At 41.9% G+C, this 26,547-nt stretch overlaps 1 protein-coding gene across 1 annotated transcript; it reads left to right on the top strand.

The window, feature by feature from the left end:
- The first annotated feature begins 590 nt into the window (after positions 1-590).
- LOC125511551 (metalloendoproteinase 4-MMP-like) lies at positions 591-3,524 on the top strand. The gene has a single exon (XM_048676953.1). It carries the CDS (start codon positions 1,840-1,842, stop codon positions 3,196-3,198), a length of 1,359 nt encoding a protein of 452 aa, XP_048532910.1. The 5' UTR covers positions 591-1,839; the 3' UTR covers positions 3,199-3,524.
- The last annotated feature ends 23,023 nt before the right edge of the window (positions 3,525-26,547 follow it).

Here is a 26,547-nt window from a genome sequence, read left to right as displayed (position 1 = left end):
CCCTCAGCCTCCCCGTCACCGGCCGCCTCGACAACCGCACCCTCGACCTCCTCGCCACCCCGCGCTGCGGCGTCCCGGACCTGCACCTCCAACCGAACGCCACCGCCCGCTTCGCCTTCTTCGAGGGCCAGCCGCGCTGGGCGCGCCCGCCGGGCCACTTCCTGCTCACCTACTAGGCTAGTTGTAATGGAGAGTATCATATACTTGTATCATGCATATGATACTAATGTATGATACTACCTTTCTAATGCATAGTATTATATATTAGTATCATATAATACTCTATTTATTGCCATGCATGACACAAAGTAGCATAACATTTATTATGATACGGTATCATGATATGATACTACACCCTCTCTTTTTTCATTTAAAGCTATGCCATCTTATCAAAATTATCTAGTTGGCATGCATAATACTAGCTATGATACTACCATTACGACCAGCCTATCTAGTGTCTCCGAGGTTTCAGGCTTTACTAGCTGGCATGGCATCATTCTATGGATAGGTACGTACTCCTAGATGTTCAGAAATTCTATGTGTAGCCTGTGTGTCTATATATGATGATGAATTTGTGAGAGAAAGAAAGAAGGGACGAGTCAAGATTGGGGTGGGTGGGACACTGGGACGGGGGTCATATTGATTGCCTCGAGCCCTCCAATGCAACTGTAGTAACGAGTTCCCTTTCTGTTTGCTGAGAAAGTTGGCTCACCTCAAGATGGTACTATTTTATCTTGTTTTGTTTTGGCTTTTATGAAACAACAAAAGTACGAGGGAACAAGCTGCGGAAAGAGGCTGCGTTTGTTTGGCTAAACCTGTGTCTGTCTGGTCTGGTCTGGTAAGGTAAGGTATCTTAGATAGATATAAGGGTGGTGGGGAGGTACCATGCATATCTAAAAGGTTAATTGTATGATGAAGCTAAAGTACTCCCTCCGTTCCATAATGTTTTGGATCAAATTTGGAACTGCAGAAAGAAGCTTAGGTCGTTCCCTCAACTTCTAAGTCTATCTAGAAACTTAATATTGTACCCGTATATTACATGGGATATATAAGGGTGATGGTTGGGACATTGTGTAAAAAAAGAGAGAGGAGGAATTAGAGGTCAACAATGAAAGGAACATAAAGTGGGACACTTATTGGTGTACTTGTTAGTGAAATAAAGCAAATCCCCACAGAATCAGCAGGCAGGGTTGAGGCGTGTCCGTCCAAATAAGACCGATCGACCATCCATCGGCTTCAGAAAGATAGTGCTAAGATACGTATTAGCTAGAGGAGTATATATTTCGATTTCAGTGTGCAGACACCATAGTGATACTGATGATGACAGTGATGTCGTCTGCAGTGCAGCATCATCTCTCAACCGGATGCGGACTCACGCAGCGCAGGTGGCAACGAACTATGGGAGCAGAGGAGAGGAGAGGACAGGCGTAAGTTCCAAGCCCATTTCTTCTTTTCTTCCTCTTCTTCTCCACGGCGGGCGGCAACTCCTCCTTGACGGTCACCGACATGCTTCGGGACGGCGACGGCGCCAAGGTTGGGCTTGGACGGGCCATGCTATTTGTCTGGGGAGTAGATTGCTTTGTGTGTGCTGAGAAAGCAAGTTTTTAGCTGAATGAAGACCAAGGAGATGAAGAGCAGGGTAGGAAGGAGTAGGACACATCCATACTCCAAAGACCAAAGAGAGGAGACCAGGCATCAGCTTCATAGGGCTGGGCAGGCGACACAAATGCCGCTTTGGTCTGCTGATGGATGTTGTCTGCCTGCAGCATCTCTTAATCGGATGCATGATTGATCGAGGGCGCAGCGCAGGTCAGCAGGTGCCAGAAAAAAAAAAGATAGATGGCACAGCAGGTGGCCACCAAGCTCAAGCTCAAAGTGAAAGCTCCGTCTGAGAAGAGGAGAGGACACGCAGCAAGCTCCAATCAACGGACACCCCATGTCCATATTCTCTTGCTCCTTTTCCCAAGCATTATTATTTGTCTACTGGTTTGTGCGGCTTGGCCCAACACAAGCAGACCCTCGACTCGACATTCCTCCTCCTTCTCCTCTTCTTTATATGCAAATCTGCAGTCAAAGTGGGAGTCCGGCCAGTCCACCCATACACGCACGCATGCGCGCGCGCCCATGTCCTCCTCCTCTGCTCTCCCCCTCCCCCTCCCCTTCTTCTTCTTGCACCTCCTCCTCCTCCTGTTTCCGCCATGCTGCACCGGCTGCTCCCGCCACCTCCTCCTCCACGCCGGCGCCAACTCCTCCTCCTCCTCCTCTCTCGCGGACATGCTCCAGGTCCAGGCCGGCGACGGCGCCAACGTTACCGACGGCCTCAGGCGCTACCTCGCGCGCTTCGGCTACGCGTCCGTCCCTGACGACGCCGACGGCCAGCTCGTGGTGAGGCTCTACCAGTCCACCCTGGGCCTCCCCGTCACCGGCCGCCTCGACAACCGCACCCTCGACCTCCTCGCCACCCCGCGCTGCGGCGTCCCGGACCTGCACCTCCAACCGAACGCCACCGCCCGCTTCGCCTTCTTCGAGGGCCAGCCGCGCTGGGCGCGCCAGCCGGGCCACTTCCTGCTCACCTACGCCGTCGTCTCCTCCTCGCCGCCCTACCAGCCGCTCCCCCTCCCGCGCAAGGCCGTGCGCAGGGCCTTCCGCCGCGCCTTCGCGCGCTGGGCGCGCGTCATCCCGGTGCGGTTCCGCGAGACGCGCGACTACAACATGGCGGACGTGCGCGTGGGGTTCCTCGCCGGCGACCACGGCGACGGCGAGCCCTTCGACGGGCCCCTCGGTGTGCTCGGCCACGCCTTCTCCCCGCCCAGCGGCCAGCTGCACCTCGACGCCGCCGAGCGCTGGGCCGTCGGAGACATGGCCGACGCGGACGCCGGCGCCGTGGACCTCGAGTCGGTGGCCACGCACGAGATCGGCCACGTTCTTGGCCTGGCGCACTCGTCCGTCCCGGACGCCATCATGTACCCGAGCCTCAAGCCGCGGACCAGGAAGACGGAGCTGACCCTGGACGACGTCCGCGGCGTGCAGGCGCTCTACGGCTCCAACCCGCGGTTCAGCCTCAGCTCCCTCTCAGAGCCCGACACCTCCTCCGCCTCCCCCGCGGCGGCCTACACCAATACCAGGTCGCCCGGGAAGACGACGACGGCGACGGCCATCCCGCTCCTATTGCTCGTCGCCATCACACTCCTCTGCTAGCTTGATTAAGCTTTGCTAGCCTGCTAGGTAGATACATATCATACGCTACTGTAGACATGAGTGCATGACACGTCGTAATTAATTTGTGAGACTGATCGATCGGCCAGGATTTTATCAGGTGGGTCGATCGAGTTTCTCATGTGTTTTCTTCGGGCCGGTGGGGTGGTTTAGATTGCTTTGAATTGAAGAAGCAATTTATTCCGATTGGATATATTTATACAACAAGAAGGGGAAAGAGAAATGAGAAAGCACAAGTCAAGAAGCATGTCGTGGTACTACTTTGTTGTTTCTGAAGCTAACAGGACAGATGAGCAACATTTTCTTTCTTTCTTGACTTGGTTGATGGACAGATGATTGATGAGTTGAGTATGGTTTGATTTTGGAGAAGAAACTAAGTTGCTTTTTTTAGCTTTTTTTTACCAACTTCTGCTTTGAAAAACCAAAAGCTAACCAAAGGGGTAAATGTTCAAAGCAGCTTTTGAGAATCTGTAGCTTCTCTCTAGTATAAATTTCAAAGCTGGGGTACCTCAACTTTCCAGCTTCCGGCTTTTTCATAGCAGCTTTTTCAGAATCTGCAGCTCAACCAAACACAGCCGCTTGTGTTGTGTGTGACTAGTTTTTCTCGGTTTGCATTTCACGGACCAGGCTAGGCTAGCATGCATGCACTATGAGAGGAAGGCATATATTATCGTGTAGTAGCAACTAGCTAGCAGCAAAGGTAAAGTAAAGAGATGAGACGAAAGCAACATGCACGACGGGACAGACACGATGGATGGATCGATATCCTTTCTTTCAGTTGAGGATCAAAAAAGTTGCACCAACGACGTCGCGTTCGCATGCTCCACACACGCATAAACGCGTGGAATCCGTGTTGCGTTTGCGTAGTGAGGCCGGCAGCCATGGAACCGGTAGTGACGGGCAGACTTTCTCCTCAGTTGAGCAATGGCGGGTCAGTGTCGCCCAAACTGACTTTTCCGGCCGGCTTCGGCTTCGTCCGCACGGCCGCCGCATCCACCGATTCTGGTGCGTGCGCTGAGCAGTGCGCGCGCCGGCCGCAGGTGGTGAGCCAACGCGTCGAAGCGGTGGCCGCCTCTTTTCATCCACGGGCCCGGTGAGAAAGATCGATGAGACAGAGACTGTATCCTGCACAAGAAAGATAACAATAATCAAGGGTTTGTACTCCTGTAAAAAGTTTCGTCAAGGAACGGATTTCCTGGTATTGCGGGTGAAAAAAATCACCACTATATACATGTCACTATTCACACTTTCTGTCCTTCAATTTTTTTTCCAGAAGGCCACATGAGTTTTTTGTTGACGAAATTCTCTATACAGTACAAAATAAAGTCAAGTTTGTTCCAAACAAAATTCAGATCTTTTTGACTTTTTTTCTTCTGAATTGCTAAATTTGTTGATTTTTTTGACTTACTAAATTTGTTTCCCAACGAAAAGTATTGGCCGGCTTCGGTGTAGGCTCGTTGCAGGTCCAAGAACCATGATGTAATTTTTTTATTATGTTTAGACGTGCTTTATAGTATTGAATTCATGCTCTCAACATCTCTTGGCTCGGATGAAATAAACAACTGCTTGAAAAGGTTCAATTTGAGCGTTGTTTTGATGACAGTGAAGAAAGCTCACACAAAAGACGTACGTGGAACCAATGATACCAAAAAAAGAATCAAATATGAGGAGAACTGGGTGCATTGGTAAACGGCTCCGCCATAGCTTGTCCAACTTCTGAATCCTACTAATGGCCCTCTCCGAATAAATAAGTAGATACAGGCAGATTACATACACGTGCTCTCCGAGTAGGTAAAGTGAGAAATCTACAGTCTTCCATCCGCTGATGTGACAAATCCAATCCAATTTGGTCTTGTCCCATGGCTCGGATCCAGTCGCATAAATGCAGCTACCACTAGATGGGATACTCTAGTTATTTAGTCTGTTTCAATCCCTATTTGGCCATTCAACAGTAGGGTGCGACCTTTGGAAAGCATCTCTTCCTAGTAGGGACTCCCGCTTGTGATCTTCTTCCTTGGGTCGGAGAAAATATAACTTACCAATTAGAAATGGAAATGCCGAATGAATTGAACCAAACTACGAAAACTGTGGTTGAGCTTGCCTATTATCAACGAAGGATGGTTGTGAAGTTGGTGGAAGAAAGCAAACAAATGAATGCAGCTAGTCACCCCGAAAGGCGAGCCCATGTCTTTTGAGAATCTGACATAACTTGTTGTGTTGACTTATCTTATACTAAGGGCCCGTCCCAGCCAACAAGGGATTTCTCATAATTCTAGGATGAAACAACATCATATCTCAACTTGATTATGAGAGAGATTGAAGTGAAAGAACCCGGTTTCAGAGCGTGGAAGCAGAAAAGAATGAGGTGAAAGGGCCGACTCATGTGGCCCACTTAAAATGTGCTTTGACTTCCCCAGGTTGTACAATAGCACTATTTTCTGGACCCAAGTTCGAAAGGATTAGGGCACTGGATTGAAGAATAGCTCAGTCCAATAGAAACTTAGGTTGGGCTGGCGGAGGGATGAGTTGAGCTTCTATATGACATGTACTGGTGTTTCATTAGACCCTTGATTAGGTACCCTAAGCTCGCTTTGAGGAAGTAGTGCCATTTGGTTCTTCCTTCTTTCACGTCCATCCGTGAATGATTTGATAATTCTTTTCATCACTATTTGGATCGCAGACTTGACCGTTATCTATAGAAAGAAAGTGCTCACTCGTTTTCTATCTGTTTTCATGCACGCATACACTCAGCCTAATTTAGTAAGTGTGAATTGGAAGGGCGAGTACGGGTGAAAGCCCACTACCTTGCATATAAAAGATATGCTTGATTTATAGATAGCTTTGCTTAAATATATAGTGTGGGACGAATTGATAAGCTCTGAATGCAGGAAGGGAAACCTTAGAGCTTTCTTCGTTTATCTTCCCAACAAGACCATATGATTCTCATTATTCTATTTCTCTGTCTTTCCAACCAGCATTCCCGATTATTCTGATTGGAGTGATGTGTGGTACCGGGGATAATGCAATTGATGGTGCTTGTGGCCCCATGGAATGACTGTATAAATGGAAATATGCATCAAGGGAGTTGGGTAGACTAAAGATACTGCCTTTAGCCCTCTGCGGTCTTTTTATAAAGTCGAGTCATACGGAAAGATCGGTAGGATTTGGTGCATCTGATGTCCTTCCAGACGGAGAAGCGAGAACCCATTCTGCTTTGATCGCTTGCCCTCCTCGCACAAATGTGGGAAAATGTCTCAGTTGCAGAATGAAACATGAATGAAGTTAGAACAATCAGTGTAAGCTCTTTCTCTAGGGCCACTATCAATAATGATAAGAACTCTTACCAACTAGCTTAACACATCTGGTATCCTTCTCCTTCATACCCCTAGCGGATATGAATAATAGGAAGAAACATGTCCTTTCTAAAGGCAGGCATTAGACCAGAGTTTCATGAGCCAGAGAAGATCGATAAAGCTTAGAACTTACTCGTTTGCAGGAGGAGGCGGTGGTATGACTCCGTCCGTTGAACGAGCATTTCGTGCCTCGTGTTTAGCGTCCACATCCACTACCATTTTCCGATCCCAGTATCTATAGAAAAATAGCTATTTAAAGGCCTCATGTATGTCAGTTCATCAACCAAGTTCCTTTCTTCTTTTGTTTGTGCCATCTTTACCAACTTCTACTTCTTGGTTTGCTTGATGCTTACTGGTCTTGCCTCTACTAATACTGGTCATGGGGATAAGAACTCCGTGGGAAGAGAGCAGATACCAATCCTAAACAACCCTTAGAATGGCCTCATCCAAACGGCTGATTGCCATTGATAAGACGGGTAGGTGGTATGTTGATACTGAGCCACTTCCCCTGTAGTTCTTAGCTCATTCTTCACAAATACGATCGGGTCTTCATAATCTGGAGTAAAAGGATTCAGACCTTTGCATGACGATTGATGTCTACTATGCAACTTTATTCTTGGAGACTCGTGTTGGGCCTCCGGCGTAGAGTTTTGTAGGACAATAGCAATTTTTCCTCAAGTGGATGACCTAAGGTTTATCCATCCATGGGAGGCATAGGATGAATATAGTCTCTCTCAAACAACCCTGCAACCAAATAGCAAATAGTCTATTGTGTCCCCAACACAACAAATACAATGGTAAATTGTATAGGTGCACTAGTTCGGCGAAGAGATGGTGATACAAGTGTAATATGGATAGTAGATATTGATTTTTGTAATTGGAATAACAAAAAAATAAGGTAGCAAGTAACAAAAGTGAGCAGAAACGGTATTGCAATGCTTGAAAATGAGGCCTAGCTAGGGTCCGTACTTTCTCTAGTGCAATCTCTCAACAATACTAATATAATTGGATCATATAACCATCCCTCAATGTGCGATGAGGAATCACTCCAAAGTTGTTATCTAGCGGAGAACATAAGAAGAAATTTTTTGTACAGTACGAAACCGCCTCAAAGTTATCCTTTCCGGTCGATCTATCCAAGAGTTCGTACTAAAATAACACCAAGTTATCCTTTCCGATCAATCTATCTAAGAGTTCGCACTAAAATAACACCATATGATACACATCAACCAACTCTAATGTCACCTAGATACTTCAATGTCATCGTGAGTATCCGTGAGTTGATTATACGATATACATCAAACAATTTCAGATTCATAATACTCAATCCAACACAAAGAACCTCAAAGAGTGCCCCAAGATTTTTACCGTAGAAACAAAGACGAGAACGTGCATCAAACCCTATGCATAGATTATCCCAATGTCATCTCGGGAATCTGCAAGTTGATTGCCAAAACACATATCAAGTGAATCAATATGATACCCCATTGTCACCACGGGTATTCATAGCAAGACATACGAGTGTTCTCAAATCCATAAAAGTATACAATCTGATAAAAGTGAAATCTCAAAGGGAAAACTCAATTCATCTCAACAAGATAGAGAGGGGGAAATACCATATGATCCAACTATATTAACAAAGCCCGCAATACATCAAGATCGTGCCAAATCAAGAACACGAGAGAGAGAGAGAGAGAGAGAGAAAGATTAAAACATAGCTATTGGTACAAACCCTCAACCCCAAGGGTGGACTACTCCGTCCCCATCATGGTGGCCGCGGGGATGATGAAGATGGCCACCGGTGATGATTTCCCCCTTCGGCAGGGTGCGAAACGGGGTCTAGATTGGTTTTTCGTGGCTACAAAGGCTTGCGGCGGCGGAACTTATAATCTAGGGTTATTTTTGGGAGTTTCTTGATATATAGGATTTTGGGGCATCGGTTTCACGCGAAGATGGGCCACGAGGGACCCACAAGACACCAGGGTGCGACAGAGGGGGCTGGCGCGCCGTGGTGGGTTGTGGCTACCTCGTGGTTCTTCTGGCCCTCCCACGAAGCTTCTAATGCCTCTTTTGTTCCAAAAAAAATCGTCAAAAAGTTTCGTTGCATTTGGAGAACTTTTATTTCTGCATAAAAAACAACACGACGGTAGTTCTGCTGAAAACAACGTCAGTCCGGGTTAGTTCCATGCAAATCATATAAAATTGTTGTAAACATGGCATGGATACTTCATAAATTATAGATACGTTGGAGCCGTATCAGCATCCCCAAGCTTAATTCCTACCCGCCCTCGAGTAGGTAAATGATAAAAGAAATAATTTATGAAGTGTGAATGCTAGCATAGTGCATAAGTTTGATCAATGATAATTTCAATCACTTTTCCTAGCATCATAACAACAACTCTTTCTCATAAAACTCATCATGATAAAGTAGTAGTCAATTCACATGTTATGGTTCAAACAATGCCTTCTCTTGAAACTTAACAACCTATGTTCTTAATCACCAAACAATTGCAATTCAACTTATTCAACAAAGTCTAAGTAAGAGCTCCACATACTCAATCATCACATAGTATTCTATGATTGCTAGTACTCAAAGCATATTTTTAGAACAAATGGCATCCATCGAACACAGAGAATGATAGGGTCTTAATGTTTCGCCTCCCTACTCATTTATAATAGAGATACCCACCACATGATGCTTGCCAACTAGAGAATATTTGAGGTTGAAATGAGAATTCATACTATTGACTCTTTGCATAAAAGTAAATACTGAAAAGTAAATAGGCCCTTCGCAGACGGAAGCAGAGGTTGTCATGCGCTTTTAATTTTTGGATGCCCAAGATCTTGCAAAGGAACGTCACGTTATATTGCCCCTTATGATAGCAACCTTTATTATGCAGTCCGTCGCTTTTATTAGTTTACCATCACAAGTTGTACAACACTTATTTTCCCTTACAATAAAAGATCAAACATATTTGGGGGCAATTTTTATTGCTTTATGCACCGATGACAACTTACTTGAACGATCTTATTCAATCCATAAGTAGATATGGTGGACTCTGATAACCCACAAGTATAGGGGATCGCAATAGTTTTCCAGGGTAGAGTATTCAACCCAAATTTATTGATTCGACACAAGGGGAGCCAAAGAATATTCTCAAGTATTAGCAGCTGAGTTATCAATTCAACCATACCTGGAAACTTAATATCTGTAGCAAAGTGTTTAGTAGCAAAGTAATATGATAGTAGTGGTAACGGTAGCAAAAGTAATATTTTTGGGTTTTGTAGTGATTGTAACAATAGCAACGGAAAAGTAAATAAGTGAAGAACAATATATGAAAAGCTCGTAGGCATTGGATCGGTGATGGAGAATTATGTAGGATGCGATCGATCATGCAACAGTTATAACATAGGGTGACACAGAACTAGCTCCAGTTCATCAATGTAATGTAGGCATGTATTTCGAATATAGTCATATGTTCGTAAGGAAAAGAACTTGCATGACATCTTTTGTCCTACCCCCCTCCCCCCCCCCGTGGCAGCGGGGTCCTATTGGAAACTAAGGGATATTAAGGCCTCCTTTTAATAGAGTACCAGACCAAAGCATTAACACATAGTGAATACATGAACTCCTGAAACTACGATCATCACCGGGAGTGGTCCCGATTATTGTCACTTCGGGGTTGCCGGATCATAACACATAGTAGGTGATTATAAACTTGCAAGATAGGATCAAGAACTCACATATATTCATGAAAGCATAATAGGTTCAGATCTGAAATCGTGGCACTCGGGCCCTAGTGATAAGCATTAAGCATAGCAAAGTTATAGCAACATCAATCTCAGAACATAGTGGATACTAGGGATCAAACCCTAACAAAACTAACTCGACTACATGATAAATCTCATCCAACCCATCACCGTCCAACAAGCCTACGATGGAATTACTCACGCACGGCGGTGAGCATCATGGAATTGGTGATGGAGGAAGGTTGATGATGACGATGGCGACGAATTCCCCTCTTCGGAGCCCCGAACGGACTCCAGACCAGCCTTCCCGAGAGAGATTAGGGCTTGAAGGCGGCTCTGTATCGTAAAACATGATGAATCCTTCACTCTGATTTTTTTCCTCCCCGAACACGAATATATGGAGTTGGAGTTGAGGTCGATGGAGCGTCAGGGGGCCCACGAGGCAGGGGGCGCACCCAAGGGGGTAGGCGCGCCCCCACCCTCGTGGACAGGGTGTGGGCCCCCTGACGTGGATTCTTCTTCCTGCATTTTTTATATATTCCAAAAATAATCTCCGTTGATTTTTAGGTCATTCCGAGAATTTTTATTTCTGCACAAAAATAACACCATGGCAATTCTGCTGAAAACAACGTTAGTCCGGGTTAGTTCCGTTCAAATCATCCAAGTTAGAGTCCAAAACAAGGGTAAAAGTGTTTGGAAAAGTAGATACGACGGAGACGTATCAACACCCCAAGCTTAAATCTTTGCTTGTCCTCAAGCAATTCACTTGATAAACTGAAAGTGATAAAGAAAAACTTTTACAAACTATGTTTGCTCTTGTTGTTGTAAATATGTAAAGCCAATATTCAAGTTTTCAGCAAAGATTATGAACTAACCATATTCACAGTAACATTTAGGTCTCATGTTTACTCATATCAATGGCATAATCAACTAGCGAGCAATAATAACAAATCTCGGATGACAACACTTTCTCAAAAACAATCATGATATGATATAACTAGATGGTATCTCGCTAGCCCTTTCTGAGACCGCAAAACATAAATGCAGTGCACCTTTAAGGATCAAGGACTGACTAGACATTGTAATTCATGGTAAAAGAGATCCAGTCACAGTCATACTCCATGTAAACTAACAGTAATGGATGCAAATGACAGCGGTGCTCTCCAACTGGTGCTTTTTAATAAGAGGATGGTGACCCAGCATAAAAGTAAATGGATAAGCCCTTCGCAGAGGGAAGCAGGGATTTGCAGAGGTGCCAGAGCTCAATTTTGAAATAGATATGAATAATATTTTGAGCGGTATACTTTTATTGTCAACATAACAACCGAGAGATCTCGATATCTTCCATGCTACACACATTATAGGCGGTTCCCAAGCAGGATGGTAAAGTTTATACTCCCCCACCACCAACAAGCATCAATCCATGGCTTGCCCGAAACAACGGGTGCCTCCAACTAACAACAATCCTGGGGGAGTTTTGTTTGCAATTATTTTGATTTGATTTATGCATGGAACTGGGCATCCTGGTAACCAGCCATTTTCTCGTGAATGAGGAGCGGAGTCCACTCCTCTTGAGAATAACCCGCCTAGCATGGAGGATACAGACAGCCCTAGTTGATACATGAGCTATTCGAGCATACAAAACAGAATGTTTATTTGAAGGTTTAGAGTTTGGCACATACAAATTTACTTGGAACGGCAGGTAGATACCGTATATAGGTAGGTATGGTGGACTCATATGGAATAACTTTGGGGTTTATGAAATTGGATTCACAAGCGGTATTCCCGCTTAGTACAAGTGAAGGCTAGAAAAAGACTAGGAAGCAACCAGCTAGAGAGCGACAAAAATCATGAACATGCATTAAAATTAATCAACACCGAATGCAAGCATGAGTAGGATATAATGCACCATGAACATAAATTTCGTGGAGGCTATGTTGATTTTGTTTCAACTACATGCGTGAACATGTGCCAAGTCAAGCCACTCGAATCATTCAAAGGAGGATACCACCCTATCATACCACATCACAACCATTTTAATATCATGTTGGCACACAAGGTAAACCATTATAAACTCCTAGCTAATTAAGCATGTAATAAGCAACTATAATCTCTAATTTTCATTGCAAATATGTTTCTTTCATAATAGGCTGAATCAGGAACGATGGACTAATCATATTTACAAAAACAAGAGAGGTCGAGTTCATATCAGCTTTTCTCATCTCAATCAGTTCATCATATATCATCATTATTGCCTTTCACTTGCACGACCGAATAGTGTGGATAATAATAATAGTGCACGTGCATTGGACTAAGCTGGAATCTGCAAGCATTCAATTCAAGAGAGAAGACAAGGTAATATGGGATCTTTGTTAGATCAACAATAATGCATATGAGAGCCATTCAACATTTTCATTATGGTCTTCTCCTCTCGACCCCCAAAGAAAAGAAACAAAACTATTTACACGGGAAAGCTCCCAACAAGGAAAAGAAGAACGGGAAATCTTTTTGGGTTTTATTTTTAATTACTACTACTAGCATGGAAAGTAAACTAGCTAAAATTTACAACTATTTTTTTTGGTTTTTCTTAAGGTTTTTCAAACACATAAGAAGAAAGCTTAAAAGGAAAATAAACTAGTAAGGATGATACAATGAAAAAGTATGAGCACCGACAACTGGCATGAGTGTGTGAACATGAATGTAATGTCGGTGAGAGATACGTACTCCTCCAAGATTAGGCTTTTGGCCTAAGTTGGTCTATGCCCATGGATGGCCTGGTGGATATCCGAAGTTGAAGCTGGGGTCGTACTGAGATGCATCAGCTATTGCCTGACGAGCTGCAGCTTGGAGGCGAGCTGCCTCCGTCCTCCTCTCGTACTTGGTCACCTCCTCCCTGGTTATAACATATCTCCCTTTTTCCTGAAAGTCAAAGAAGGCAGGAGCAGGAAGAGCGACGTGATAGGTGCGTCGTCTGTCAAAGATTAGTCGGTACTGGAGGAACTGATTGTTCCTCTCAACAAACTGATGACGAACCATGGCATTATAATCTAAATAAGCAGGAGGCAACTCAATATCATCTCCACGTATGGGTATCTCAATAAAATCAGCTAAACGGGTTGCATAAATTCCATCAAAGAAATCTCCATTAATTTTGTTATTATGCAACCTGCGTGCAACAATGGCCCCCAAGCTATATTCTGACATGCCTCATCCTTACCATTTATGCATCTACCTATAAAGAGAGCAAAATAATGTATAGCAGGAAAATGAATGCTCCCTATGGTAGCTTGCGTGATTTCTCTAGATTCCCCCATAGTTATACTAGCAAGAAAGTCTCTATATTCAGATTTGCGAGGTTCACTAACATTACCCCACTGTGAGAGTTTACAAGCAGTGTTAAAGTCCTCTAAGTCCATGGTATAAGATTTATCATAAAGATCAAACCGGACAATTTGAGAATTGCGCGATGATGAAAATTCAAACCTTCTCACAAAGGAATCAGTGAGGTAGTGGTACTGACGGCACTTATCTGCCATGAAGCTCTCAAGATCGGCATTACGCATATATGCTTCAAATTCCTCCTTGATTTCTGCTCGAACCATGAAGTCCTCTGACGGCCATTCACAAGGCCGCACTTGAGCATCCCTTGGTGGTTCATTGTCCGGCTCGCGTATTGCAGGCCTGGGTCCTTGCTTCCTTGAGGAACCACCTTGATACATTTTCCTAAACATATTTCTTCCTCTGAAAAATTTCTGAAATTTTTAGTAACTCAACAATAGAAGTGAACCAAACTCAACAAAATTGATAGCAACTACTCCTACAAGTGCCTAGAGTATATATCATGCATTAAAACTACTTTTTGATCATATAAATTTGACATGCAAGCTCAAGAACATGGTCACCTATGCAATAAAAAATTGCAATGAATAAAGCACTAGAACAAAAACTAATTGGACCATTGGAGGAGTCACATACCAAAGAACAATCCCCCAACGCAGTTTTGTGAATGGAGCTTTGAGCAAGGAGATCGAAAATGGCAGCAAGATGAGCAAGAACTCGGGTTTGAGCTGGTTGGTGATTTTTTTGGGAGGAAGGAGTGTGTGGTGGTTGGAATAAGTGGAGGGGACCCACATGGGGTCCATGAGGCAGGGGGCGCGCCTAGGGGTGTGGGCGCGCCCTCCACCCTCGTGGGCACGTGGCTGCTCCCCTTGCTGTGTTTTCAGTGCCAGATATTCTAAAATATTCTATAAAACATCATATTTAAATTCAGGGCATTTGGAGAACTTTTATTTTCGGGGTATTTTTTATTGCATGGATAATTCAGAAAACAGACGGAAAATACTATTTTTTCTTTATTTAATATAAATAACAGAAAGTAAAAAGAGGGTACAGAGAGTTGTGTTTTCTAAATTCATCCATCTCATGCTCATTAAAAGGAATCCACTAACAAGGTTGATCAGGTCTTGTTAACAAACTCATTTCGAATAACATGAAACCGGAGAATTTTCGAATAACACTAGGTTACCTCAACGGGGATATGTACATCCCCAACAATAAGAATATCATATTTCTTCTTGACAGTAGGAAGAAGAAATTCAAAACCTCCAAAACTAATAGTTGAAAATTTTCCAATAGAATTGATACTTTGTACTTGAGGTTGTTTCCTCAGAAAGTGTACCGTATGCTTACCATTAACATGAAAAGTGACATTGCCTTTGGTGCAATCAATAACAGCCCTTGCAGTATTCAAAAACGGTCTTCCAAGAATAATAGACATACTATCGTCCTCGGGAATATCAAGAATAACAAAGTCCATTAAAATAGTAACGTTTGCAACCAGGCACATCCTCACAAATACCGACAGGTATAGCAGTTGATTTGTTAGCCATTTGCAAAAATATTTCAGTAGGTGTCAACTTATTCAAATCAAGTCTACGATATAAAGAGAGAGGCATAACACTAACACCGGCTCCAAGATCACATAAAGCAGTTTTAACATAGTTTCTTTTAATGGAGCATGGTATAGTTGGTACTCCTGGATCTCCAAGTTTCTTTGGTATTCCACCCTTAAAAGTATAATTAGCAATCATGGTGGAAATTTCAGCTTCCGGTATCTTTCTTTTATTAGTAACAATATCTTTCATGTACTTGGCGTAAGGATTCATTTTAAGCATATCAGTCAAACGTATACGCAAAAAGATAGGTCTAATCATTTTAGCAAAGCGCTCAAAATCCTCCTCATCCTTTTTCTTGGATGGTTTAGGAGGAAAAGGCATGGGTTTCTGAACCCAGGGTTCTCTTTCTTTACCGTGCTTCCTAGGAACAAAGTCTCTCTTATCATAACATTGATTCTTTGATTGTGGGTTATCAAGATCAACAGTACGTTCAATCTCTACATCATTATCATTACTAGGTTGAGCATCAACATGAACATCGTCATTAACATTATCACTAGGTTCATGTTCATTACCAGATTGTGTTTCAACATCAGAAATAGAAATATCATTGGGATTCTTCTTTTAGAAGGACTAGGTACATCTACATTAGCTCTCTGAGAATCTTGCTCAATTCTCTTAGGGTGGCCTTCAGGATACAAAGGTTCCTGAGTCATTTTACCACCTCTAGTCATAACTCTAACAGCATTATCATTCTTCTTATTATTTAATTCATTGAGAAAATCATTATGAGCTTTAAGTACTTGTTCTACTTGAGTAGTAACCATAGAAGCATGTTTACTAATAAGTTTAAGTTCACCTTTAACATTAGCCATATAATCACCCAAGTGTTCAAGCATATCAGCATTGTGTTTCAATTGTCTACCAACATAAGCATTGAAGTTTTCTTGTTTAACCATAAAGTCATCAAACTCATCCAAGCATGGGCTAGCAAACTTAGTAAATGGGATTTCACATTTATCGAATCTATAAGAGAGAATTTACCTTTACTACCTGTGTCGGGTTATCAAGACCATGTGTTTCTTCAACAGGGCAAATTAAGACCATGTATTTCTTCAATAGGTGGTAAATTCTTAACATCTTCAGTTTTAATACCTTTTTCTTTCATAGATTTCTTTGCCTCTTGCATATCTTCAGGACTTGAGAAATAGAATACCCCTTTTTCGAGTTGGCTTAGGAGTTGGTTCAGGAAGTGTCCAATTTATTTTCATTAGTCAACATATTATTCAATAACAATTCAGCTTGATCAACAGTTCATTCCCTGAAAACACAACCAGCACAACTATCCAGGTGGTCTCTGGTTAGTTCATTATAAAAGATATCAAGTATTTCATTTTTCTTGAGAGGATGATCAGGCAAAGCATTAAGTAATCGGAGAAGCCTCCCCCAAGCTTGTGGGAGACTCTCTTCTTCAATTTGCACAAAATTATATATTTCCCTTAAAGCAGCTTGTTTCTTATGAGCAGGGAAATATTTAGCAGAGAAGTAATAAATCATATCCTGGGGACTAGCACACAACCATGATCAAGAGAATTAAACCATATCTTAGCATCACCCTTTAATGAGAACGGAAATATTTTAAGGATGTAAAAGTAGCGAGTTCTCTCATCATTAGTGAACAGGGTGGCTATATCATTTAATTTAGTAAGATGTGCCACAACAGTTTCAGATTCATAGCCATAGAAAGGATCAGATTCAACCAAAGTAATTATATCAGGATCAATAGAGAATTCATAATCCTTATCAGTAACAAAGATATGTGAAGTAGCATAAGCAGGGTCATATTTCATTCTAGCATTCAAAAATTTTCTTTAAGCTTAGCTAATAATTTCTTAAGATCAGATCTATCATTGCAAGCTAAGAAATCTCTAGCAGTTTCTTCATCCATAACATAACCGTCAGGAACAACAGACAATTCATATATAGGGGGAGAATCTTCATCATCACTTTCATCAATATTATCAGTTTCAATAATTTCATTCTCTCTAGCCCTAGCAAGTTGTTCATCAAGAAATTCACCTAGTGGCACAGTAGTATCAAGCATAGAAGTAGTTTCATCATAAGTATCATGCAAAGTAGAACTGGCATCATCAATAACATGTAACCTATCAGAATCAATAGCATGTGTAGGTGTCTCAAGTTTACTCAAAACATAAGGTGAATCAAGTGCAGAGCTAGATGGCAGTTCCTTACCTACCCTCGTAGTTGAGGGAAAAATCTTGGTTCTTTGATCCTTCAAGATCTTCATAATGATAAGCAGATATAAATCCCAAGTGACTCAAAGAATAGAGCTATGCTCCCCGGCAACGGCGCCAGAAAATAGTCTTGATAACCCACAAGTATAGGGGATCGCAACAGTTTTCGAGGGTAGAGTATTCAACCCAAATTTATTGATTTGACACAAGGGGAGCCAAAGAATATTCTCAAGTATTAGCAGCTGAGTTGTCAATTCAACCACACCTGGAAACTTAATATCTGCAGCAAAGTGTTTAGTAGCAAAGTAATATGATAGTAGTGGTAACGGTAGCAAAAGTAATATTTTTGGGTTTTGTAGTGATTGTAATAATAGCAACGGAAAAGTAAATAAGCGAAGAACAATATATGAAAAGCTCGTAGGCATTGGATCGGTGATGGAGAATTATGTCGGATGCGACCGATCATGCAACAGTTATAACAAAGGGTGACACAGAACTAGCTCCAGTTCATCAATGTAATGTAGGCATGTATTCCGAATATAGTCATACGTGCTTACTGAAAAGAACTTGCATGACATCTTTTGTCCTACCCTCCCGTGGTAGCGGGGTCCTATTGGAAACTAAGGGATATTAAGGCCTCCTTTTAATAGAGTACCGGACCAAAGCATTAACACATAGTGAATACATGAACTCCTCAAACTACGGTCATCACCGGGAGTGGTCCCGATTATTGTCACTTCGGGGTTGCCAGATCATAACACATAGTAGGTGACTATAGACTTGCAAGATAGGATCAAGAACTCACATATATTCATGAAAACATAATAGGTTCAGATCTGAAATCATGGCACTCGGGACCTAGTGACAAGCATTAAGCATAGCAAAGTCATAACAACATCAATCTCAGAACATAGTGGATACTAGGGATCAAACCCTAAGAAAACTAACTCGATTAGATGATAAATCTCATCCAACCCATCACCGTCCAGCAAGCCTACGATGGAATTACTCACGCACGGCGGTGAGCATTATGGAATTGGTGATGGAGGAAGGTTGATGATGATGATGGCGACGGATTCCCCTCTCCGGAGCCCCGAACGGACTCCAGATCAGCCCTCCCGAGAGAGATTAGGGCTTGGCGGCGGCTCCATATCATAAAACGCGATGAATGCTTCTCTCTAATTTTTTTCTCCCCGGACACGAATATATGGAGTTGGAGTTGAGGTCGGTGGAGCGTCAGGGGGCCCACGAGGCAGGGGGCCGTGCCCAAGGGGGGTAGGCGCCCCACCCTTGTGGACAGGGTGTGGGCCCCCTGACATGGATTTTCTTCCAGTATTTTTTTATATATTCCAAAAATAATCTCCGTTGATTTTTAGGTCATTCCGAGAACTTTTATATCTGCACAAAAACAACACCATGGCAATTCTGCTGAAAACAACGTCAGTCTGGGTTAGTTCCATTCAAATCATGCAAGTTAAAGTCCAAAACAAGGGAAAAAGTGTTGGAAAAGTAGATACGACGGAGACATATCATACTCTCATGGCTAGAAACTGGGTTTAAGGGTTTTTGGATGCACAAGTAGTATCTCTACTTAGTACGAATTTTTGGCTGGCAAAAGATCCTAAGCAAACACCACATGTTGGAGGATCCATAACAATATAACTTCTATGCAAATATACACAACCATAACTCATTACGTTGTCTTCCTTGTCCAACTTCAACTAATTTGATCAAGTTTGAAAATAATTAATGGGTATTCATAATCATAGAAGATGTTCAAGATAATATATTTGTATGTGAAAGTTCTCTTCCTTATACTAATCATTCATGAATTGCTTGTATGACCAATATTGTGATTGTCAAGCTTCAATACATTTCACTTTCTAAACCCAATGTGAAGCTACTACTAGGATTATATGAACATATAACAACTTCATAATATTCAATTCATTCAACAATTTACTCATAGGATATAAGTGAAGCACAAAGTAAATGACAAACTACCCCAAAAAGATATAAGTGAAGATCAAGAGAGTAGTTAAGTAAATGGGTAGCTATTTGAGGACTCTCTCTCATTTAAAAACTTTCAGATCTAAGTATTTTACTAAAATGGCAAGCAAAACAAAATAAAATGACATTCCAACAATAGCACACATCATGCGAACAAGCAAAAACTTAGGCTCAACCGATACTAACCGATAATTGTTGAAGAAGAAAGGTGAGATGCCTACCGGGGCATCCCCAAGCTTAGATGCTTGAGACTTCTTGGAATATTATCTTGGGATGCCCTTAATTCCTTTTATATCATGGTTTCCCTAAATCTTAAAAGCTTCATTCACACAAAACTCAACAAGAACTCGTGAGATAAGTTAGTATAAACCAATGCAATAACCTTATCATTCTATACTGTAGCAAATCACTAAAATTATAATTCAACATTGCACACTGAATGCCTCTGCATATTTAATACTCCTATCCTCAAATAGAATCATTAAACAAGCAAACATATGCAAACATAACAACAATCTGTCTAAACAGGACAGTCTATAAAGAATGCAAGAATATTCATACTTATTTTGACTCCAAAAATTCTGAAAAATTACCACACCATAGAAAATTTATCATAGCTTATTTTGCAAAAACTTTCAACATTTTATCACATTCTGAATTTTCTCAAGAATTCAACCACTAGCGTGCAACTTTCTGTTTTCAAACAGCCACATATAGACTTGCAAAATAAGCATGGCAAAGGCTATAATTGACATTTTTATTGAAGTAAAAGATACAAAACATTATTCTAAATAACAACAAGAAAATCCCAACAAAAGAAAATGATTCTCCAAGCAAAACTCATATCATTTGAAGAATGAAAATATAGCTCCAAGTAAGGTTACCGATAATGTTGGAGATGAAAGAGGGGATGCCTTCCGGGACATCCCCAAGCTTAGTTGCTTGGGTCTTCCTTGAATATTACCTTGGGGTGCCTTGGGAATCCCCAATATTAGGGTCTTTCCAATCCGTATTCTCCTCATATCGATATCTCACCCAAAATTTGAAAACTTCAATCACACAAAACTTAACGGAACTTCGTGAGATAGGCTAGTATGATAAAGCAAATCGTTCACTTTGGTACTGTCAAAGAAAAGATTAATAATTGTTCTCACATAATTCCTACTGTACCTTATAATTTACTCAATTTATATTGAGCAACATAAGCCATAGAAACTAGAAAAAAAATCAAACTATGCATTGAAAACAGAATCAGTCAAAAACAGAACAGTCTGTAATGATCTGGACAATGACCATACTTTTGTTACTCCAAAAATTCTGAAAAATCAGGGCAACGTAGGAAATTCGTATATCAATCATCTGTAAAAAATTCAGAATTTTATCACGCTCCACTGAATTTAAATAATTCTGTACTGGAAGCAAAAGTTTCTGTTTTTGCACAGAATCAAGTCAACTATCATCCACACTATCCCAAAGGATTTACTTGGCACTTTGTTGAAACAAAAGCAATAAAACATTGTTACTACAATATCCTAATCATGTGAACACAAAAATACAATAGGTAAAAGTGTTGGGTTGTCTCCCAACAAGCGGCTTTCTTTAATGCCTTTTTAGCTAGGCATGATGATTTCAATGATGCTCACATAAATGTAAAGAATTGAAACATAATGGAGCATCATGAAGCACATGGAAAGCACATTTAAGCCCAACCCACTTCCTATGCATAGGGATTTTGTGAGCAAACAATTTATGGGAGAAAGAATCAACTAGCATGTGAAGGCAAAACGGGTATAACTTCAAGATTTTCAACATAAAGAGAGGAAATTTGATATTATTGAGATGTATATAAGCATATGTTCCTCTCTCATAATAATTTCCAGTAGTGTCCTGAAGAAATTCAACAATATAACTATCACATAAAGCATTCTTTTCATGATCCACATGCATATATTTTTTTATTACTCTCCACATAAGCAAATTTATTCTCATGAATAGTAGTGGGAGCAAACTCAACAAAATAACTATCATGAGATACTTGATTGACATAATAAATTTGACATTAAAATCATGATGACAAGTTTCATGGATATCTTTATTCTTTATATCATACATGTCATCACCATAATCATCATAGATAGGAACTTTGTTTTCATAATCAATTGAAACATCTTCCAAGACAGTGGAATCATCATTAAATAAAGTCATGACCTCTCCAAATCTACTTTCATCAATATAATCATCATAAATAGGAGGCATTCTTTCATCATAATAAATTTTCTAGTCAAAACTTGGGGGACTAAAAATATCGTCTTCATCAAACATAGCATCCCCAAGCTTATGGCTTTGCGTGTCATTAGCATCATGGATATTCAAGGAATTCATACTAACAACATTGCAATCATGCTCATCATTCAAACATTTTATGCCAAACATTTTATTGAATTCTTCTTCTAATAGTTGAGCACAATTTCTCTTTCCATCATTTTAAAGAAAGACATGATAAAGATGAATAATATGAGGCAACCTCAATTCCATTTTTTGTAGTTTTCTTTTATAAACTAAACTAGTGATAAAACAAGAAACTAAAAGATTCAATTGCAAGATCTAAAGATATACCTTCAAGCACTCAATTCCCCAGCAACGGCGCCAGAAAAGAGCTTGATGTCTACTAGACAACTTTATTCTTGTAGACTCGTGTTGGGCCTCCAAGCGCAGAGTTTTGTAGGACAGTAGAAATTTTCCCTCAAGTGGATGACCTAAGGTTTATTAATCTGTGGGAGGCATAGGACGAAGATGGTCTCTCTCAAACAACCCTGCAACCAAATAAAAAAGAGTCTATTGTGTCCCCAACACAGCAAATACAATGGTAAATTGTATAGGTGCACTAGTTTGGTGAAGAGATGGTGATACAAGTGTAATATGGATAGTAGATATTGATTTTTGGAATTGGAACAGCAAAAAACAGCAAAGCAACAAGTAAAAAAAGTGAGCACTGATGACCCACAAGTATAGGGGATCAATCATAGACCTTTCGATAAGTAAGAGTGTCGAACCCAACGAGGAGCAGAAGGAAATGACAAGTGGTTTTCAGCAAGGTAATGTCTGCAAGCATGATACGTCCATTTTGCATCATGCTTTTATATTGATATTTATTGCATTATGGGCTGTTATTACACATTATGTCACAATATTTATGCCTATTCTCTCTTATTTTACAAGGTTTACATAAAGAGGGAGAATGCCGGCAGATGGGATTCTGGGCTGGAAAAGGAGCAAATATTAGAGACCTATTCTGCACAGCTCCAAAAGTCCTGAAACTTCACGAAAGACGTTTTCAGATATATAAAAAATACTCAGCGGAAGAGATTCACCAGGGGGCCCACACCCTACCCACGAGCGTGGGGGGCGCACCCTACCCCCCTTGGCGTGCCCCCTACCTCGTGGGCCCCCTGGTGGCCCTCCGGTGGCCATCTTCTCCTATATGAAGTCTTTCAATTGGAAACAAATAACAAGCCATCTTCTCGGATGAAACTCCGCCGCCACGAGGCGGAACTTTGGCGGAACCAATCTAGGGCTCTGGCGGAGCTGTTCTGCCGGGGAAACTTCCCTCCCAGAGGGGGAAATCATCGCCATCGTCATCACCAACGCTCCTCTCATCGGCAGAGGGCAATCTCCATCAACATCTTCATCAGCACCATCTCCTCTCAAAACCCTAGTTCATCTCTTGTATCCAATTCTTGTCTCCAAGTCCGGGATTGGTGCTAGTAGGTTGCTAGTAGTGTTAATTACTCCTTGTAGTTGATGCTAGTTGGTTTAATTGGTGGAAGATCATATGTTCAGATCCTATATGCATATTAATACCCCTCTGATTATGAACATGTTTATGCTTTGTGAGTAGTTACGTTTGTTCCTGAGGACATGGGAGAAGTCTTGCTATTAGTAGTCATGTGAATTTGGTATTCGTTCGATATTTTGATGAGATGTATGTTGTCTCTCCTCTAGTGGTGTTATGTGAACGTCGACTACATGACACTTCACCATTATTTGGGCCTAGAGGAAGGCATTGGGAAGTAATAAGTAGATGATGGGTTGCTAGAGTGACAGAAGCTTAAACCCTAGTTTATGCGTTGCTTCGTAAGGGGCTGATTTGGATCCATATGTTTAATGCTATGGTTAGGTTTACCTTAATACTTTTGTTGTAGTTGCAGATGCTTGCAATAGAGGTTAATCATAAGTGGGATGCTTGTCCAAGTAAGGGCAGTACCCAAGCACCGGTCCACCCACATACCAAATTATCAAAGTACCGAACGCGAATCATATGAACGTGATGAAAACTAGCTTGACGATATTCCCATGTGTCCTCGGGAGCGCTTTTCTCTATATAAGAGTTTGTCCAGGCTTTTCCTTTGCTACAAAAAGGATTGGGCCACCTTGCTGCACTTATTTACTTTTGTTACTTGTTGCTCGTTACAAATTATCCTATCACAAAACTATCTGTTACCACTTATTTCAGTACTTGCAGAGAATACCTTGCTGGAAACCGCTTATCATTTCCTTCTTCTCCTTGTTGGGTTCGACACTCTTACTTATCGAAAGGACTACGATAGATCCCCTATACTTGTGGGTCATCAAAGCACTGAAATTATAAGTAACGAGTAGTTTGATAGCAAGATAATTTGTAACGAGCAAGTAACAATAATAGTAACAAAAGTGCAGCAAGGTAGCCCAATCCTTTTGAGGGAAAGGACAGGCCAAAACGGTCTCTTATGGTAAGAAAAGTGTTCTAGAGGGTACACGGGAATTTCATCTAGTCACTTTCATCATGTTGGTTTGATTTGTGTTCGCTACTTTGATAATTTGATATGTGGGTGGATTGGTGCTTAGGTGCTGTTCTTACTTGAACAAACCTCCTACTTATGATTAACCCCCTCGCAAGCATCCGCAACTATGAGAAAATTATTAAGAATAAATTCTAACCATAGCATTAAACTTTTGGATCCAATCGGTCCCTTACGGAATAGTGCATAAACTAGGGTTTAAGCTTCTGTCACTCTCGCAACCCATCATCTAATAACTACTCCACAATGCATTCCCTTAGGCCCAAATATGGTGAAGTGTCATGTAGTCGACGTTCACATGACACCACTAAGGGAAACACAACATACATACCATCAAAATATCGAACACATATAAAATTCAGATGACTACTTGCAACAAGATTTCTCCCGTGACCTCAAGAACAAAAGTAACTACTCACAAATGATAATCATGCTCAAGATCATAGGGGTATTAAATAGCATATTGTATCTAAACATATAATCTTCCACCAAATAAACCATATAGTAATCAACTAGAAGATGTAATCAACACTACTAGTCACCCACACGTACCAATCTATAGTTCTGGTACAAAGATTGAACACAAGAGATGAACTAGGGTTTGAGGGGAGATGGTGTTGTTGAAGATGTTGATGGAGATTGCCCTCCCCAAGACGGGAGAGTTGTTGGTGATGATGATGAGGATGATTTTCCCCTTCGGGAGGGAAGCTCCTCCGGCGGAATCGCTCCGTCGGAGGGCAAAAGTGCTCCTTCCCAAGTTCCACCTCGAGACGCTGGTGCTTCATCCCGAAAGTCCTCTCCTTACCTTTTCTAGGTCAAAATGACTTATATACCAGAAAATGGGCACCAGAGGTGGGCTGGACTGAGCACAACCCACTAGGGCGTGCCTGGGGGCCCAGGCGTGCCCTGGTGTCTTATGCTCACCAGGTGCCCCTCCCCCCTCCGGTAGTTATTTTCTACAGTATTTCTTATTTATTCCATAAAAATTCCTCATGAAGTTTCAGCTCATTTGTACTGAGATGGATCTTTAACAGGATCGATGCTCCAGGGACCCTGTCTCCTCGAGGGTGCCCCCCACACAAGGCTGTCGTTCAAAACAGAAAATGACCGGGAGTACCATGGAGACTTCACAGTCTTCCAAGAGGTATGTATACTTGATGCATGCCTAGGCATGAGTCTGGATTGTTAAGAGTCTCCCCCCTTTTATTTTTAGGAGGAGTACGCGGCAAACAGTGGGAAAACGCCCAATTAGCCAAATGCGCACTAATCTGGTGCCAAACTCGCCGATTAGGACGCAAGCAGATGACGCGCCCGTTTCACCTCCTCAAGAGGATTCAGATGATGTGTCGGTCACGAATTCCGAAGCGGAGAGCGTGATGAACCACCGTCGCTTGAAGGAAGCTATGCGTGCTTCTGCCTTGTCTGAACCAGAATTCACCGCATTGAGTTCGACAGATGCTTATATCCGAGCCGCTCGAGATGGCCTTGCCGGAGTTATACGGTTGTTCTTAACGAAAATACAGGTAAAGTTTGACACAATTTTGCATGGTCGTATGCTAGTAGCCCCCGATACTTGAAGCAGTTGGCCCAACTAATTTAAGGGTTGTTATATCATCAGGTACTCAAGGAGAAGAATAACACATTGTCCAAGGAGCTTGAAGAATGTCGGACCAAGCTAACTGTTGTCACCACCGAATTAAAAAATTTGAAGAATTCCAAAAAGGCACCTGATGGTAAGCACAATAGTGTTCAAAAATACGATTCTGCGCCAACAATGAGTTTTAAATATGCATTGTTTTGTTTTCAGCGGCAGGATCGACAGAGCAGTTAGAGGAGAGGCTAAGGGATGCTCAGGCGGATAAACAACATACCGAAGGGCAAGAAGCCACTGATCAATGTGTATTAACACGAACCATTGATGAGAGGAACAAATTATAGGATGCAAACATTAAGCAAGCCGAAGAGCCAACTGTCGGATGCCTTGAAGGAGAACAAAAAACTGAAAGGCTGCATATTTAGTATGTCCTTTATCCTGACTTTCATACGGTCCCCTGATGGAAAGTTTTAGGAAATTGTTCCTGTAGGTTTGCTAGCCGGGCGGCCCGAGGGAGAAGCGTTCGGATTTCAAGGCGACTTGTTGCATGAGCTATCCCAAGTGCACGAGCGAGCTCGGAAAGCCATGAGGAACATGGCTAAGGCTTTGTGGCCATCCGGTTCTTCTCCGAAAATT

The sequence above is a fragment of the Triticum urartu genome, chromosome 5 (assembly GCF_003073215.2).
Source record: "Triticum urartu cultivar G1812 chromosome 5, Tu2.1, whole genome shotgun sequence".
Taxonomy (NCBI): Eukaryota; Viridiplantae; Streptophyta; class Magnoliopsida; order Poales; family Poaceae; genus Triticum; species Triticum urartu.
The sequence above is the reverse complement of the archived record's forward strand: the minus strand, read 5'-3'. Positions and strand labels throughout refer to the sequence as shown.

Coding starts and splice junctions, on each gene's coding strand:
- LOC125511551 (XM_048676953.1), top strand. CDS start 1,840: ATGGCACAGCAGGTGGCCACCAAGCTCAAGCTCAAAGTGAAAGCTCCG.